The 18,158-nt window shown below is 37.9% G+C and overlaps 1 protein-coding gene across 9 annotated transcripts in view; it reads right to left on the bottom strand.

Annotated features, from left to right (window-relative positions):
- The window catches only part of GRIA4 (glutamate ionotropic receptor AMPA type subunit 4), a 237,461-nt gene that overhangs the window by 64,068 nt on the left and 155,235 nt on the right, over window positions 1-18,158 (bottom strand). For 7 of the 9 annotated variants that reach the window (XM_088140859.1, XM_088140858.1, XM_088140855.1 and 4 more), the window contains exons 8-9: window positions 15,905-16,009; window positions 10,492-10,602 (exon numbers count right to left, since the gene is read on the bottom strand). In XM_088140859.1, the coding sequence (XP_087996985.1) occupies window positions 10,492-10,602; window positions 15,905-16,009 (216 nt within the window). Of the gene's footprint in view, window positions 1-6,280; window positions 6,314-10,491; window positions 10,603-15,904; window positions 16,010-18,158 lie in introns of those variants that run through there. The other 2 variants (XM_007431218.1, XM_088140857.1) reach the window with 2 other exon arrangements.

Raw genomic sequence — 18,158 nt, 5'->3', positions numbered from 1 at the left:
GAGCCAGACCCTAAATAAATCTAGAAGTCTATGCCTGCACATTACACCAACAGCACCATTACAGGCCCGAATAATTTGACACCCAAGATTAGACGCATCTGTACATTATGCCATCATCTGCCAGCGATGGCACTCTGGATTCTATATTAGACAAATGAGCCAGACTTTGCACAAAACAATTTATGGACCTAAATTTGACATCAGGACCCAAAACAAGAACAAAGTAATAGCAGAGTATTTTAACTTCCCAGGATACAGGGATGTTACAGATCTCAAAGTAGCTGTCTGGGAACAGCACTTAGATGTAGAGCAAGGGACTGTGGATCTCACAAAGGTCAAAAGGTTTCTGGCTATCTCAGAAGGTCTTAACAAACACAATAGGTTTGTTACATTATAATTGCTAATTGATGATGTATTTGTAATCTGTCTCACATTTAACATGTATCTGAATAACCACTCTTTCTCCCTCCCTCCTTGCCTCATCCAAATTTAAATCCTATCTCAGTGTAGCCACGCCAGGCATCTAATGTAGTGAGCTACAGTTCAAGAAAGCTTAAACATTTTAATATAATTTGTTAGTCTGAAAATGTGCAAGTGAGCTCCTTCTAATTTTTCACAACTCAACTGTTATTAACTTTTGATATTAGTTGTTTTGATACTGAGATTTTTATGGAGCTGGGAGCAAATTCCATTGCAATCCAGTTGAGAATGCATGGCTTCTGGATTAAAAATACATTCAAGGTCAGAGTGGCCTACAGATGTCTCTAGAACATGTTAGTCTTTTAAGTCTTCAGTGTCAGGACTTGTTAAGATAAACTTTCAGCTACATGGGAAACTTCTCCATGCAGTGAGGTGAGGCCAAATGTAACTTTCATTACCCCTTACGGGAACAAACTTCCAGTACACAATGTGTTGGTGATGCCGTTAATCTGTTGGTACTGTATAGCTAAGGTTTCAAGAACTTCATAAAAAAAATTAGGCAGTATAATATAGCTATACAATCTAGCCTGAATAGAATGTCCAAGCCACCTGAAGTGTGGGTATACGTCATTCTTTCTTCAATCCAAGTTTTATAGTGCAGTTCATCAGAAAAAATTCTTCCATGTTTATTCAGTTCCCCAAAGAATGTTTTAAAAAGATTGGATGTCAGATTTCTTGTGCTGGTGCTGTAAAAAATTTGAGGGTTCTCTGATTCACATCATTGGTCATGTCCAATTATGGCCTTTTTTGGCCTCAAGTCATTACATTACTCTGGGACAAACAGAGCAGTTAAAGATGTAAATGTGATACTGAATTATACTCCACAAAACAAGGACTGTGACATTTTATGATCGAGCCTGGAGTTTGCAAAAGAGATTCATTCTGTGTAGGTGGAAAAAATATACTCTTAATACTAGAGTAATTCAAGAGAAATGTTGCTTGTGGATTTTTGAAATGTCTTCATAATATAACATTGAGAAGATACAACAGCATGTTTCTATCTGGTCCAGATTTATAATATGTTAATTCTATATTAATATGCTTTCCCCCCCCTTCAATTTCAGTTTACTTTAATCAGTTATATGTTAAGCTCTTTTCTCACTGTATTATTGTTGTATTATATTTTCTTTATGTTTATTATATTTTGGTTGTGGGTGTGTGTGCATATATCATACTTTTGATGCCAATCAGAAGTATGTATTGTATAGTCTCCATGATAGGATTTTTAAAAATAATTGGATGCATATATTTATATCCAATCTTCATAGCTACTATGCTGCAGCTTTCGTAAAGTCCAATTAGACTGTCTCTTAATGTAGATGGTATTACTAAGCTACTTTGTTCAGTAACCTGATTGGCATCAAAAGTATGATGGAAAAAGCCACGTTGGCATTTCCCAACCAATAAAACACTGTAGGGGCATGGAGATATTGGCTCTTGTGATGTCATGCAATGCATATTTTTCATATGTTCCTCTGAAAATGTGCTAGGAACAGCAAACTGATATGCTTATAAGTCTTTCAACAAATTATATGGGGCTCCATGGAGCAAAACACTACAGGAACTTCTCACAAAATGCAGCAATTCACTTTTTTTACATCAAAAGTGGTTATAATAGCCCTCACTTGGAGGTGACTAATCTAAAGCACTAGTCTGAGGACTTTCTTGGAAAATATGCTAGGTTTCCATACTGCCTCTATTGCAAGGGTTATCATCACAACTATCAAGTGTTTCTGGAAATTACCCCCAGAAGTAATTGCTTAAATGAAAGGCCACTGCTTCACAGTTGTCAGTTAGATGGAAATGGATTGCATTAAGGAAACAAAAATCAAACAAGAGAGGAAAATGCTTGGATGCCCTAGGCAACACTTGGTTAATTGAAACAAGAGCCTTTTCTCATGAGACATAAAAATGAATCTAATATTAGCTATGGCCAAGAAAAATTAATGTCAAAAATAGAGAAAAGTTCCCTGGCATTAACTAACTTATTTTTATGTACAAGAAGCCAGTTCATATGGGCACTTTTGTTGCTGAATTTCTTCCCTGTGATTGATTAAAACACATTAATCACATGATTAAATATATTAGGAAGTATATTAAGAAAATGACACAAAACTGTCTGGAATCCTTGTCTGGACTAGAATTAGTTTGGATCAGAAGCACTGAGATGATATATTCTGCCACACCAGATTTCATGGCACTTGAGTCTAGCCCCACAGTCCCCAAACTGGACACTGCAGCACCCCAGAGTGTCAGAGCAAACTCACAGGGGTGCTGTGGGACATTTTAAAAAATTGTGATGCCCATTTTTGATTACATATATTTGTGAAGCTGGGTTTTCAGCAGTCTTTTGGCCTAGGGGCTTGGTGAGAAAATTACTGAGACACCCAGGCGCTATGAACTGAGAAAGTTGGGAACCTCTGATCTAGCCTGATATTATTAAATGCCAAAACCCAGTCTCAGATTTTGCTGAGCTAAAGCACTGATACTGAGCACAGGCTTTCACATGTTACCTTTAGGTAGAGGAAAGTAGTGGTTGAAAACCTGCAGGAGACCTTATATTAATGGAAAATTGGGAATTATATAGCTGAGGGCCTCTATGAATTGTATAAATATCCCTTGGAGATCTGCAGATCAATTTATCTACTTCAGATTATTCTGGAGTGGAATATATTGAATGCATCTCCCCCTAGATTTAATAAGGATCTAGAAAAAATTAACAATATAAACAAAGGTACAGAGACATCTTGAACTGGGCTTTTTTCTGAATACAACTCTCCACCGTTGTGGTCTGTCTGGTTCTACTTTCAAGAGACTCTTAGGCCCTTGAGGTAGTCCAGACAAGAAGCACAACAATGAATACTAGCTTTATCTTTATTGTAAGTTTACATTAATAGAATCTTGCAAGTCTGAAAGTATTCCTCCCCTCCTTTTCTTTTACTCTCCAGAAAACTAGGGAGGGGCCCTTCTGAGATGCTTCCCATGTCTCTTTTCCTTCTGCAGGCTGAGATACCTTTTACATGATGGTTGTCTAGTCTGCAGCTCTTCCTTTGATCTCCCAAGGTCATTCCCACATACCATCACTCTAAAAATAATAGTTTGCATTTTCTGCATTATCTTCTGCTTACTGAATTATATAGGACAGAATACACACAGAATTGAGTTCTGTCCTATAGGACAGATTGCAGTCTGGGGGTCCTCCTGGATGTGTGGCTCCTGCTCAAAGAGTAGGTGGCAGCTGTGGCTAGGAGGCCCTTTGCACAAATTTGAGTTGCGTCCAAATTGCGCCCATTCCTGGACCAGGGGGCCCTACTCACGGCCACACCTGCCTGCATGATCTCCAGACTGGACTACTGCAAAGCACTGTACATGGGGCTGCCCTTGAAGAGTATTCAGAAGCTTCAGCTGGTGCAGAATACAGTGGTGCAGGCAGTTAATGGTGCTGGTTATTCGGCACATGTGACATCAATGCTCCACAAGCTGCATTGGCTTCCAGTATGATTCCTGATACAATCCAAGGTGCCGGTTGTCACCTTTAAAGCCCATCATGGCTTGGGACCAGATTACTTATGGGACTATCTCCTCCCAGTTTTTTCTACCCATCCTATCTGATCTGGCAGGAGGAGCATTTTCTGGGTACAATCAGCACTGAAGAGGTGATAAGGTCACCTTTGTCTAAGTTTTAAGAATTAAAAGATGTGGGTGAAGATGGGTATCAATTGTTTCTGCCAGCTATGAAGGTGTAGTTTTGGAAGTGGCCAGATGGCCATAAACTTTACAATTAATAGCTATCAAGTTTATTGGCACTTATGTTGAAGATGGTGGAGGAAGAGTTGCCTCAGGATCAACCCTTTCCCCCATGTTGTTCAACTTCTACATGAAACCACTGAGAAAGCTTAGCTGCTGGTTCAGGATGAAATATAATCAATATGCTGATGATGCTCAGCTATACATATCCACTGGGGCCTGTTGGGAGATGCAGTGGGAGCTATCACATACAGCTGGAGGCTGTTAGGACTTGGATGGTGAAAAGCAGGCTCAGACTCAACCCAAGCAAGATGTAGTGGCTATTCCAGAATTCCAAAATTCCATTTTGGCTTTTGATGGTGTGGTGTTCTGCCCAAAAGAGCAGATTTGCAAATATGGAGGTCCTCCTGGACTCAAGGCTCTTGCTTGAAGAGCAGGTAGAGACCATATCCAGGAGGGCTTTTGAATAGTTTCAGCTGGTGCACCAGCTGTAGCCTTACCTGGAACAGGTTCCACTGAAGATGATCATTCATGCCCTCATGTCTTGATTTCAACTGTTGCTTGCTTTACATGGGGCTGCCCTTGAAATCAGAAACTTCAGCTGATCTAGAATGCCTGCTCATAGTGCTGCCATTGTCATACTTCTACTGCACAAGTGGCTCTGGTTTCAAGGTTTCTGGAGTCCAAATCAACAACAGTAGGTTTCTGAGTGTAATTCAAGGTCACTAACTATAAAGGTCTAGATGGCTTGAAGCCTGGATATCTCAAGGACTGACCTTTCCCAATAATTTCTACATGTCCTACCTAGATGTTTAGGGAGGCTGCTGAGGGTTCTTACCTACCAGGGGGTGCAGCATTATGAAGCCTAATGGCATGCATTCTTTGTAACTGCTCCTCCTTGTAGCTTGCCCTTTGAAGCATGTAAGGTCCTCATCCTCATGGTCTTCCAGAAGCAGGTAAACACATAACTGTTCCAGAGGGCCATTGGGGATTGATTGTTATTTAACAGTGTGCCACTTTTATACTTCTATAATGTTTAGCTTTTTATTTTTAGTCACCATTTTATTATTTTTTCTAATTTATTATTTTTCTAATTTGTGTTCTGTTTTTAGTACTTATATTCTGTAAACTGCTTAGGGTCCAGCTGGTTTCAGGTGGTCAGGTAAATTTCACAAATAAATAAAAAATAAAGGAGTTCCATTGGCTCTTTAGTATAATAGGTATTCAGACTCACGAGAAAGACACTAGCAAGATCTGAGTCATTCTGGAAACATGTCTGATCTAACAAGAACCTGTATTTGTAATCTAGATCACATTTTTCATTACCTTTACTTGGTGTATGGCAATGGAAACACTTTAGGTTCACCATATAACACAACTCCACATAAATGACTTACCACAAATTAAGAACTATTACAGAAGAAAAATGTACCTGCACTGAAACAATGGAACATTCAATAAGACATTTCCCCCCTGTTTTTTATGCTTAAAATTGTATACTTTAAGAAATCATGGCATGCTACATAAAAGTTATTCAGTTTCTTTGTTTGGAATAACTGAAGACTGGCTGAGTTCTTTTGCAGAGATAACATTTATAATGCATATCAGAAGGTTTTACTGCAAGCAAGACATACACTTTAAGCAGCTTCTCTATCTTGTATACCACTTCTGTCTCTCTCTCTCTTTTTCCAAGGATCATTTAGTTGCTCCTAAATTTGGAAGCATTTTACAATAATTTACACGGTACATGTATGATAGCCTCCATTTAAAGACTGTCATGAGTGGAAAATTTCAACTGAGATTGTTCTGAAATCCCCATAATTTCTTCACAGCTTGGCCCAAGTTGAAGATTGAATGCCTGTGTTTCAAACATTTCAAAGTCACAGAGCTTTTTTTTTTAAAAAAAAAAATATATTTTGCTTGATGGTTCAGTGTCTGGTCATCCAGTCAGAGGATCAGAAATCCATATGGAAAAATACAGCTCAGTGCTACTATACTGGATCTTATGTTAGGAATGCTCACATGTGCAGCCTGGGAGTCTTTTCTTCCTTGATCAATTTCTTAAAATAGGATTCTTCATCAGTGGCTGAAAAGAGGAGGACTGTACTGAAGTATGATTTTTCCATTACTGCGACTTTTTTTTTTTTTCAAAGGAAAGAGACATTTTTATAAATCCCATGCAAAAAAGAACTACACAATTGGGTTAGGTTTATATTTAGAATTTCTCTATAGAATGTTAGTCCTTTTTATCCAAGAATGATAATTCTTAATAGATAATTTGTCAGAATGAAGTGTATGTATCACCATATTAAATTATTCAATTATATTTATACAAACAATATAATAATACAATATGAAACACTTTGTATTGTTTAAAATAAATATAATCTGGAATGTTTGGTGGAGAAAAATCCAAACTTTGTCTAATGAGATATATCAAAAGAAGAGTGAATTAAGCTGAAAATTATTAAATTAATCAGATAAAGGTCATTCTTTGCCAGTCTGCCTCGACACTCATCTGATTAAAGGGTACTACTGACTTCAAGAAAAAAAAGATGTTTGCTATTCTGCTCAATTAAAAGGAACCATTTTAAGTTTTATAACTTTATAATACTGAAAACCATGAATTAAGAAAATGAATACATGTTGCTTATTTCATTAAAACTCTTTCAGAGATTTATTTATTAAATAATAGTAACAGTAATACCAACAACAGCAGCAGTAACAGCTATGATCAACCAAAGATAAAATCTTTCCAGAGTTCTGTTGGTTATAAAGGAAGAATTAAGCACACAGTTTATTCTATGCATTGAAATTAACTGCACTGAAAATACTTCTTTTTTTTTTCTCCAAGATGACATTGTGGAAGAAACAGTGCTTACATAGGAGGGAAATTAGAAAGTTGCAAAGAGGGAAAGTTATTGGAAGCTGTTAGAGTAAGTAGAGTTAGAGTAAGAGTGAGGGTGAGAGTGAGAGTAGGATTATTAGGATGGATGAAGTTGTGGACCAGATATTGGCGGAATGAGGATGGAGAGCAGAGAACCTGTGACTGGAGAAGAAGTGATAGGTTCTAGCAGCAGTTCCTAGATCAGTGTTTCTCAACCTTGGCTGGGGAATTCTGCAAAGTCCATGCAGCTTAAAGTAGCCAAGGTTGAGAAACACTGGCCACTACTGAAATTTGAGAACGTGATTAAATGGCCGGTAACAACAGAGAGATCGGTGGAGTTCAGGCTGTGTTATGCCTCCATGAATCTATGCAGACAATGGGAGCCAGGTTGGACTTCTTGGACTGAGGTTGTTTGACTGAGTCCAGTGACTGCTGTGGCAGGACATATCCACTGCAGCAATTGTTATATGGTGGCCAGAGTTCTCGGGGCAAGGAAACATTTGGAAAATGCCTGCACAATTGCTGTTTGTGGTTTCTTGGGGGAGGTAGCTGATATTGAGGAACTGGTTCTGGAAATTTGATATGGAGTGCTTGAGCATCTTCTACAGGTAGAATCTAGCCATTTAGAAGACATTGAGAAAATTAGGAGGACAAGAAGGATGTATGGAAGAAGAGTAAAGAAGAAAAGGTGCATGGACTTCTGGACTGGGAGGTAGAAGAAGGACTGACCTCTGGGTGAGAGGTGGAGGAGTTGTAGAGAGGGCTCATGGAGTGAGAGTCCAGGAGTGAATACTCACTAAATCCCTTCTGAGCATTTTCAAGGGCTAAGATTTTGGTATGTAGGAGGTTGGGATCTGGGTGTAATTAGAGTTGGGTTGGAGGTGGAAGTTATTGAAAGTTGACCAGTACTCTTGGTGAACGAGTACTCTTTTTTGTCAAGTACACTCCCTGATGGGGTGAATTGATTTGGAAGAAGTGACCTGTAATATCAGAAGAGTAGTTAGATAGAAATGGAAGTGAAAAGTGGAAATGGAAGTGGAACGGATGGTAAAGGAGGGCCCTTATTGGCACATTCAGGGGGTGGGAAATACTGAACTAAAAGGGAATGAAGGAGAAGTGATAGAAATTAGGGTACTGATGAGTAAAGAGGAATATGATGGGGAAAAGGGGTGGGCCTCTCCCAGGAAAGGAGGATGGGCAGTTGAGTCCCTCCTCACTTCTGTTCCCCCTCCCCCAGTGCTCAAACTAGGAGACAGGTTATAATGTCCTTGAAAGCCTAGGATCCAGCTGCTGCTGTGGTTTAATGCCTGTAATAAATCTCTTCTTATCCTTGGTATTAGTATGGATGAAAGTGAATACCCGGCTTGTGTTATTGAGAATTGAATAGGGGAGACAGGGGTATATCTCTCCTGTAAATGTGGCCATCTGGTTTTGGAGTTTGGCATTAGCTGTGAGCCCAGGGCAGGGGAGGTGGATGGCAACTGTCAAGCAGGAAACTCTGCAGATAACTAGAGGCATTGCTCTGCAGTTAACTAGATATGTCACTTTGTTTTTGAAGTTGAGCTCTTGGGATAAGCTAGGAATTGCTGTTGTTATATTTCTTCCCTGCTTCATAGTAGCATCCCTGTCCAAGCTGTTGGACCTCATCTCAGCTTGTGGGTAGAGTTCCCTGAGTTAAACTTTAGGAAACTTTAATTTACATTTCTTGGGACAGGGAGGCAGAGGCAGCTCATGAATTTATGGCCTCTATGACCACCATGGGTTTATCCAAGGTCAGAAGGACCCAACTCATGCAGGAGACCACAAGTTAAATCTGTTTAAAAAAAAAAAAAATCTTGGAGCAGTTGCAGTGTTATATGAAGGTGGGAAACATTAACTTTAACACCTGCCCTTGTCAGGATCAGATAACTCTCTAATTGCCATGGACTTGACTGATGCTTCCACCTCCCTTCTATTTGATCAGCCTTTTGGGCAGTGATGAATGCTTTTTGGAAGAGAGGGCAGATGGGGGTATGTTTCCTCCTCAAGAAGCCATTGCTCAACCTCTTAAGGCTCATAATCTGGAACTCACAGCTCCTGTTTGAAGAGCAAGTGGCAGTTGTGGCTAAGAGGACTTTTGCATAGATTCATCTTGTGTGCTAGTTATGATCTTTCCTAAATTGGGAGGCTTTGTTCATGGTCACTCATGCCTTGATCGCCTTCTATTTGTTTACTGCAATGCACTTTGAAGACCACCTGGGAATTTCAGCTGGTCCAGAATGCAGTTTTGAGCTATTCTGGGTGTCAGGCTGTTTGCCCATGTAATACCTCTGTTTTGAAAGCTGCACTTGTTACCAGTTTGTTTCTCAGTGCAATTCAAGATGCTGATAGTTACCCTTAAAGCTGTTCATGTTTCAGCACCTGGATATCTATGGGACTACCTTCTGCCAATAGTCTCTGCCTATCCCTTGAATCCTGGAAGAAAAGGGTCTCTAGGGGACTGCTCCTTAAGGAATGCCATCTGCAGGGATCCTGGGGTTGGGTCTTCTTAGTTACTGTTCCCATTCTCTGAAACAGCATTCTCCCTGTTATAGATGGGCCCTGAGTAGCAGTTTGTAAAGCATAGAAGACCTATGGTTGAGGGACCTTTGGGGTTGTTTTTGTCCTCCCTGGACAGTAAATGCATGTTGTAGTTGTTCTTTGACATTCGGGTAATTTATAGTGTTCTATTGTTGTGTTCTTAATTTTTAATCTCATTAGTATTTGGAGCCCTGAAGTCTGCTCTGAGTAAGACATCATTGGAAAGGCATGTAAACCTAGTAAAATAAAGGAACAAAATAAAGAAACTTACAAAGGCTTAAGTTTGGCTAAATTGTAGTTGCTGAATTTTGTTTAGTAATCTATTTACAATAGAAAATAGCAGAAAATGATGAGAATCTGTGTTTTTCAATGTTGTACCCATTTAGAAAAATGGGTAACACTCTAAAATGACATAACTAGGTATTTGTTACTGAAGTCAGGAAATGTGCATTTTTGTGAATTCCCATTTGTTTTTTTACAATGCATACAAGTTTCCTTTAACAGTATCAGTAATAAAAACAACAACATGGCAAAAATGAATGATGGTTCAGTTATAAGAAACAAAGTTTTCCCCCTTCTTTCAAAACTTTCTATTTTTTTTGGTAGTATATTGCATTTTACAGAGACTAATTGAAACACTGAATATAATGTTTTAAAAGGTAATCTCCAAAGCTGTCTAAATTACATGAAAATGTTTTATATTCATTTGACATAGTTAAAATCCTAAAGATTACTTCCTGAATTCTACAAAAGTGAGCATTTAGTGGATAATGAGGTAAATATTTTGCTTCCCTCAAAGACTAGAAAAATAAACTTACCATAATTGTAGTTACAATTACAGTTCTGTTCTCAAGAGCAGATGTGTCATTGCCCATTGTAGGCTCATGTTGAATCAAGACTAATTTATCCATGTCATTCCAGTAACCAATCTGTAATAAACAATTGCAAAAGCTAAGTTTCTATTCATTGCTGATGAGGTGAGCCATGATAGTTCATTCAAATGTAGTTTATACTTCTATTGGCACTGACACAGTCCCCCACTACACCATGCTTCATGGCAGCTGGCAGCAAAATAATTTGGACAGCAGTCGCCAAATACTTTTATGTCCTGGTCATCTTTTGGCCCAACTGAACTTGATGAATTATCCTTTTGCATGATGCAAAGAAGCAGATTTTACATAAGTGCAAATTCTGTCCTGACTATTAAAACATCCTTTAATCAGGCAACCTGCAAGGGTAATTTTAAATCGGTTATTGTAAACCTTGTTGGAATGGGGTAATATGATCCAACCCAGAATGGTTCTTACAATATTTCTTTTGGTACCCTTTGTACATCTACCTTTTGGAATTGTAGCTTTTGTAATATAGATCATCCAGGTATAAATTAGAACCCGAGAATCTGAAATGAAACTTTTATTGCTGTCCCTGTGGGAACTAAGCTATATTATATCCATTTTAATTCATACTGAGAGTCACTGTCTGGACTGCTTTGCTTCTGGTTTCGGGGGATACATAACTGACCTTTCGATACAGTATTCAATGCTTGATTTTCCATGATGGCTCCAATATCTGCCTGGGTTCTTCTAGTTTATTTCCTGTCCTTAATGATCCATTCCTGGAGCCTCTCCTCTCTTCACTGGATACCTAACCAACATTTTCAGGCACAGGGTTTTTCTCTTTCTCTTGTGCATTTTCATTTCCTTGAACATCTACAGAATTTCATTACTCTGTATGTCCAAGAGAGCTTCATTCCCTCTGAAGTGCCCAGAGGTATAAGCCTGTCCTCACAATGGGATAGAAATAAATAACAATATGGCCATTCTGGGTTGTTTATTTAACAGGTGGTTATTTCTCCAGTAACCATGATAAGAACCTAGGATTCCATAAAAGTGTTTATCAGGTGACTTTTCTCTCTTTTCTTTTATTTTCCTTAAGTACTCCTGCCTATGTTCTTATATTTTTGGGGATGCAGAAAAGGTTGAACAATGCTTAATTCCAAATCATATTTCTTTCTGTATTCTACATTCCCAAGTTTTTTTAAAATATTCTACAGAGATCATAAGTTCTACAAGTGGCTCAGCCTGTCACCCATCCTCATCACTACCTTTTTATCTCATTCTTGTTAGCCCATTTTTATCCCATTATTGGAACACATAATTTAAAACTTCATTCGAGATCAAGGCCTGGATATGACCCTGAGGTGGATATAATCCAGGATATTCTGTTTCTGCTATATTTTTATTATTTTTTAAATTTTTATTTGTTTTTTATATTGTGTATTTTATGTATTTTATTTGTTTTATTGTAAGCTGCCAACAGTCATGTAAAAGTGAGATGGGTGGCTATATAAACTGAATGAATGAATGAATAAATAAATAAATAAAGTACACTTGGCCACCAGCAATATCAATACAAAATAAATATAAAGTAAAAAAGAGAGTGAATGCTTTATAAAGAATGGTTGGTCTACAAAGAAATAAAAAGTAATCAGAATTGAAGGTAAATGTTGAAGAGATTTCCCAACCTGCTGTCTTCTATCATTCTCAACCAATCATTGATAGGACTTTCCAGTCTTATAAAAATTAGAAATCCTACAATACTCAGTCACCAAAGGGTACATGGAAAAAGCTGTTCTAATCATATATAAATTAATAAATAATAATCATTAAAGTCAATGAAAGTCAGAATAGAAAGATAGACATGAGGCCAGAGAAAGTGGTTGTTAGAAGTACAGACACAAGTGTCTGCCTTCTAAGAGTTAGTTCTGATTTACTCAAATAAGCTATCAGCCCCACTAGGTAGATTAGACCATGAAATCAACTCCACAGGAAGGCTAAAACTACTGGAGGTTGTCTATAATAACACGATCTTGCAAGTCTGATGGTACTGTACCTCCTCCTCCTCCTCCTCCTTATAGCTCAGTAAAATAGGAAGCTGCCCATCTCATCTGCTTCTAAATGTTACCTGGATGTTCTTAAAAATGCTTTAGTCCCTTTTGCCCAGGCAATGGATTTTGCATATCTCCATCAAGGTCATTTTCCTTACTTGCTATATAAGTTGAGTAATATGGACGCCATTAAAGAACTTAAGGTTGTCTCTTTTCTTCAGTAAGCTGAAAAACTGTACACTCAGTTTCATGTTTTACTGTTCAAATGCACAAATACATTTTCAAGAATTATTTGCAAAACTAATAACATGTTTGGTTATCATGTCATTAGTCACTGGATCAGAGATGTGAGACAAGAAAGCAATATCCTCTGAGATTCCTCACTAGCCATTTGGTAACCATTCAGCTTCAAATAGTCACATAGAAATATGTACAAGTACTCCTTACTTAACAACCACAATAGAGACCGTAAAATTGATCATTAAGTAGGGCAGTTGTTGAATGAGTCATCACATGACTGGACCCGATTTTATGACCATTTTTATGATGGTTGTTATGTGAATCACCATGGTCATTAAGTGAATCATGTGGTTGTTAAGCAAATCCAGTTTCCCCAATAGCCATTTTTGCTGAAATTCTCTGAATGACCAGATGATTCACTTAACAACCACATGACTCACTTAACCACCACAGGGATTCACTTAGTGACCATCGTAAACAAGGTCGCAAATCTTGATCATGTCGTCATGGGGGTGGTGTGACAGTTTGTGACAGTCATAAGTGAGAGTACAGGTCATAAAGCACTCTTTCCGAGGCCATCATAACTTCAAACTCTCGTTAAATGAATAGTCATTAAGCGAAGACTACCAGTATATTTGAAGAATATACATCTAGCATCATAGAGTTAGAAGGAGCCATTTAGACCATCAAGTCCAGTACCTCAACTGCTCTTCTGCAATAATGATGTATATTCTCTCTCTGCTTCTCTCTCTGAATATAATGTACATACTGTCATTTTAAAAAGTTTAATTTTAAAAAGTATATAATGGAGATCTGTGACACCCTGCTTCTCATCAGATAGCCAGAAATCCCAAAAGACACTTTGTTCTTGTTATCTAATATGTAGAAGCTGAGACTAAGAGATAATTTAGTTTTGCAAAGGAAAATCTTTTTCATAGGAGAAGGGTGGATTGGCTGCTGAGCTGGCAGAAGGGAAGTCCTAAAAAGGGGAGTTATGGGAAGAATAGAGAACTCTGATGGAAAAGGTAATGGTTGGCAACATAAGTTGGATCTAGACCGCATTAGCTGTTGAAGCTGGTTGGTTTTAGTAAAAAGTAATGAGGGCTGGTGGCCTGAGTTGGACAGAACAGTGTTGCACTGCCGAAGTGTTGCAAGTCTGAGGAGAGGCCACGGCTCTTAGAAGAGGAGCAGGTCACCATCCAAATAAGAGTGTGGAAGGTTGGTGACCAGCACAGCTACTCAGAGCAGAGGGTTCTAGAGGTGAAGCAGAAGAGACAGAGTCAGAGGCTATGTTCTATGAGCCAAAGAAAGCTGTGCCGGTCTGAGAAAGAGAGAGAAAAACAATGCTGGCCAATCTACTTAGCCATTTCTTATCTCTAAATAGAGGCAGTTTTGGGAACAAAGCAGGGTGCATCTATATCAAACCAACATTATAGTATGCAGACATATACCATTAGAAAATATTTAAGCTGTGCAGTAGAGGGGAAAGTTCCTTTTACAATGCATTTTACATCTCAAGCCATGGCTTCATTCCTCCCTTGCTAATTGTCAGTTTAAACTGCCAGGAGAAGGTGGGAGAGGCCAGGCTCAAACTCTAGCTGTAAATAGCCTTGCTAACTCTTGCCAAGGAATGTGGTTGAAAAGGAAAGCAGATGCTATTTGTCTTCGCAGAAGAAGAAAGTTCTCAAGAGGTGTTTTGCACGGTGTCTTTCATTAAACTGGAGAACTCATTAGGGAAAGCTATGCATGAAAGTATTAACAAAACCAAAACCAAAAATACAATAACAGCTTTTTAAAGAACTGAACGATCTTAAAAGCTGAGATGGATTCAGATCGGCCCATGTATCTTTAGTATAGACTCACTTTATAATATTTATTGTACTGGGATTCCAGCTATTATACAGTACTATCTTCACTTAAAAATACTATCTGTTTCTAATCATAGTACTATGAAAATTTTAGTTTAAGGAACTGTAGGTGAAAAAATGCACCTTCTTCTGTGCAATGATCCAACAGGGAAAATAAAACAAAGAACAATCACTGTGTGTATGAAAAACAGTAGGTGTAAGCTGGGCAGGCAGATTGGGAAATTAATTGTAGAAATGAAGACATGAACCACTGGGAATGTTCCTTTAAAAGATACCCCCCCCCCCAAAAAAAGGGTGACCAAAATATGTCTGTTTTCTCCTGTCCTTAAATGTTCTGATGCATGAGAAGAAAAGGAATGTCCTGAATTGATATTGCTGAAGGAATCATAAATCATAGTATACAACCATAGGAAGCAGGGATATTTCTTGGCAATAAAAGTAAAAGCCTATAACTTTGGGGGATTTTTTGTTTTTTTTCTGATGACCTATCCTTGATCAGAACATTGATGTCAGAAATGAAGTATTGGGCTTTGGAAGTCACAAATTCTAGATGGTTGATGCCTGACTTAAACTCTTACACCAGGCAACCATCAACAAAGTATGTAGCCAAATGGAAAAGGATTAACGTGTTTAGATTTTCTATTTTAAGTCACAAAAATAGAGCATCCAAGCATATTTGAAAAATAAGCAGGAAATTCAGTTTCCTGTGTTTCAGCAAGTCATAATCTCTGTGAGCACACAGTCAAGAGATTATGTCTCTCTTCTCTGATTGGATTACAAATGAAACTGGAGAGCAAATATTCTTATTCCTGGTCTGTTGTTCCAAAACCACATATTCAAAAAATAAAAAGTCAGTTCACTGAAACATTTGAACTCTCTTGAAGTGTTTATGTTTAATGAGGACAAGCTAACCAGCTATGTAACGACAGAATTTTACTTCCACCTTCCTTTCTTTTTCTTTGCACTTGTAACTCAAAGCTTGCTTTTTTTCCATTGTTATGAAAGCAAAAAGCACAGTAAACCAAGGGGTGTGCCCTTATGACAAAGAAAGATGCTGTGTCTTGTCATATGAAAAACTGCATGCTTATATTCTAAAAAAATTGATGATAAAATGATTGGCACTGCAAACGTAATTGAGTTTATTAGCTTTATTTAAACTGAGCTTTATTAACCACTTCTATAGTTGCACAGACACACACAGATGAACTAAACAAATAATACTGAACTAGAACACACCTTTCGAGGACCTGTGTTCTTCAGTTCAAATACATCCATCGAATAGTTGACTCTGCGACCATAATGGTCAAACTGAACATTTCCAGTAAGTCCTTGTATTCGAACCTTCAAATTGGAAATAAAATTAAAACATGGATTAGTGATAAAGAGCTTATTCATTGTAAGATACTGTATCATGTAGAAGTGAACCTGTTCCACAGGACTGTTAATTAAGAGACATTTTAACTGTTTACCCTGATTCATTTTTCTACCCCTAAAGCCTCTCCAAAGTGTGTTTTAATAAGGATCAAAGAGAAAAAGAGCTTAGCAATATGTGGGCACTTTTGATGTTTAAGACTTTGTTCTTCAACAAACCTTTATAAGGGCATATCTACCCCACCCCAACCTTAGAACCTGAGTTCAGAGTGAGCCCAAAGCAGCAGGTGAAAATTTCAGGTCTATATCAGGTTCTCTCTCTCTCTTTGAAATGTTGAGTGACAGGTAGTCAGTGCACAGCTAATGGATTATATGCAGCCAATTTTTAAAATCACTTTTAGACTGCTTCAGGATGAAAATTCAATAGCAAATTTCTGACACTACTCCCTACCTGTTTCTCTTAGGAAACTAAAGATTTAAGCAAAAAGAGCAAAATGAATAAAAAACTCTGCCCAAATATGTTTTTCAAAAAAGAAAAAAAAATCAGAAATGCTTCTCCAATTTTATAACACAATGGGATCATCATCTCACTGCTCTGCAGCACTCAGTTGTCCATAATATTTGACACTACAATACTTGATTTCTACATCATACTAGCTAATGATGTAAAGTAGGAAGGAAAAAAGAACAATGTGATGTTGGGACATGGGAAATGATAGGAAAATGAATGTTTTACAGTCTCATCAGTTTTTCTTTGCTCCTCTTTCCTCTTCCTAGTCCCAGCTATTTCTCTGTGAAAAGAGAACCTAAATAATCTCAGTCTGGATCTGGAAATTTCTATCTCTCTATATTCTTCAGGATATAGAGAGCCCTGTCATCAGCTGAAAAATGCCTCTGTTTTATTTCATTCTTAAATGGTATAATAAAGCAGAAAGATTTAGGGATTCTTTAGAATTGTGCGTTATATAAAGCCATGAAAGTTAAATAGACCTTCAGAGTGTCAGAAATGCATTTGGCATGCAGCATAACAAAAAGATAAAGTAATTCTTAGACAAAAATATAAACTTTTCATTTCCTTTTATCAACGTGATGTGAAATTAACTCAGATAAGTATTCTGCATTCATTTCTATTGGCAACAATTCACTTTTTTTTTACTCATAACTTTGGAAAAAGAAAAAATAACATGACTTCTATTCAATACGGAATGGATTAATATTGTCCACTTCAAGAAAATGTTATTTTATGTTTTTATTTAGTTGCTAGATTTATATCCCCCACTTCCTTGAGAAGTTCAAGGGGGTATACAAATCAAAGTCTCATTCAGTTTTTCCTTCATGAGAACTCCTCAAATAGCATGGGCTGAGGAGGCATAACTGGACCAGTCAAACAGTGAATTACTATAGCTGGGAGTGGATCTTCCCAATCTTAACCAAACAGCTGATGCGGAATAGAAATAGCCTAAGCCAAAGAAGAATGCTTTCATTCTCTACCCAAGCCAATTTAAACAAAAAGCCAAACCAACATACGGAGCAGAACTAACGTTCTTTGCACTCCAGTAAATTTTACTGAAGGACAAATGCAGAATGGACAGAGGCATCTGCAGGAACTGACCCTGTTGTCAAAAAGAGAAAGGCGGCATCATATAGTTGTGATTCACACACAAAAGGGTTGGAGCTTGTGCTGCATTGTTGTTTTGTCATTTGAGTCCCCCCACCCGCATGGACGGCAACTACATTTCATTCTGTTTGTATCAGTGGTGGAACTGTGTTCAGGCTGCTCATCTCCTAGCTTTAAAAACACAGGAGTTGAAAAAACATGGTGAAAAAGCATGTTGAATTGCCTTCCAAAACGCTGTTCTGAATAGCTTGTGCTTCCAAATTTCCTAGGTAGTTGCATATTGCAAAACATATGCAGATGAGGTGAAGGAGAGCACTGTTATCTGAGCTTCTTGAATGCTATTAATGAACAGCTATGTTCAAGAGCTGCACTGGCTCCCAGTAGGCTTTTGGTTACAATATAAAGTGCTGGTTGTCACTTTTAAAGTCCTACATGATATGGGGCTCAGTTAGTTGCAGGACTGCTTATCCCCAATGGTTTCTGCCCTTAATACTAGATCTG

The sequence above is a fragment of the Python bivittatus genome, unplaced genomic scaffold, assembly GCF_059951505.1.
Source record: "Python bivittatus isolate LINGU-HERP-01145 unplaced genomic scaffold, Pbiv_v1 ctg000340_np1212, whole genome shotgun sequence".
Taxonomy (NCBI): domain Eukaryota; kingdom Metazoa; phylum Chordata; class Lepidosauria; order Squamata; family Pythonidae; genus Python; species Python bivittatus.
Note: the sequence above shows the minus strand (reverse complement) of the source record. Positions and strands in the feature narration are given on the sequence as shown.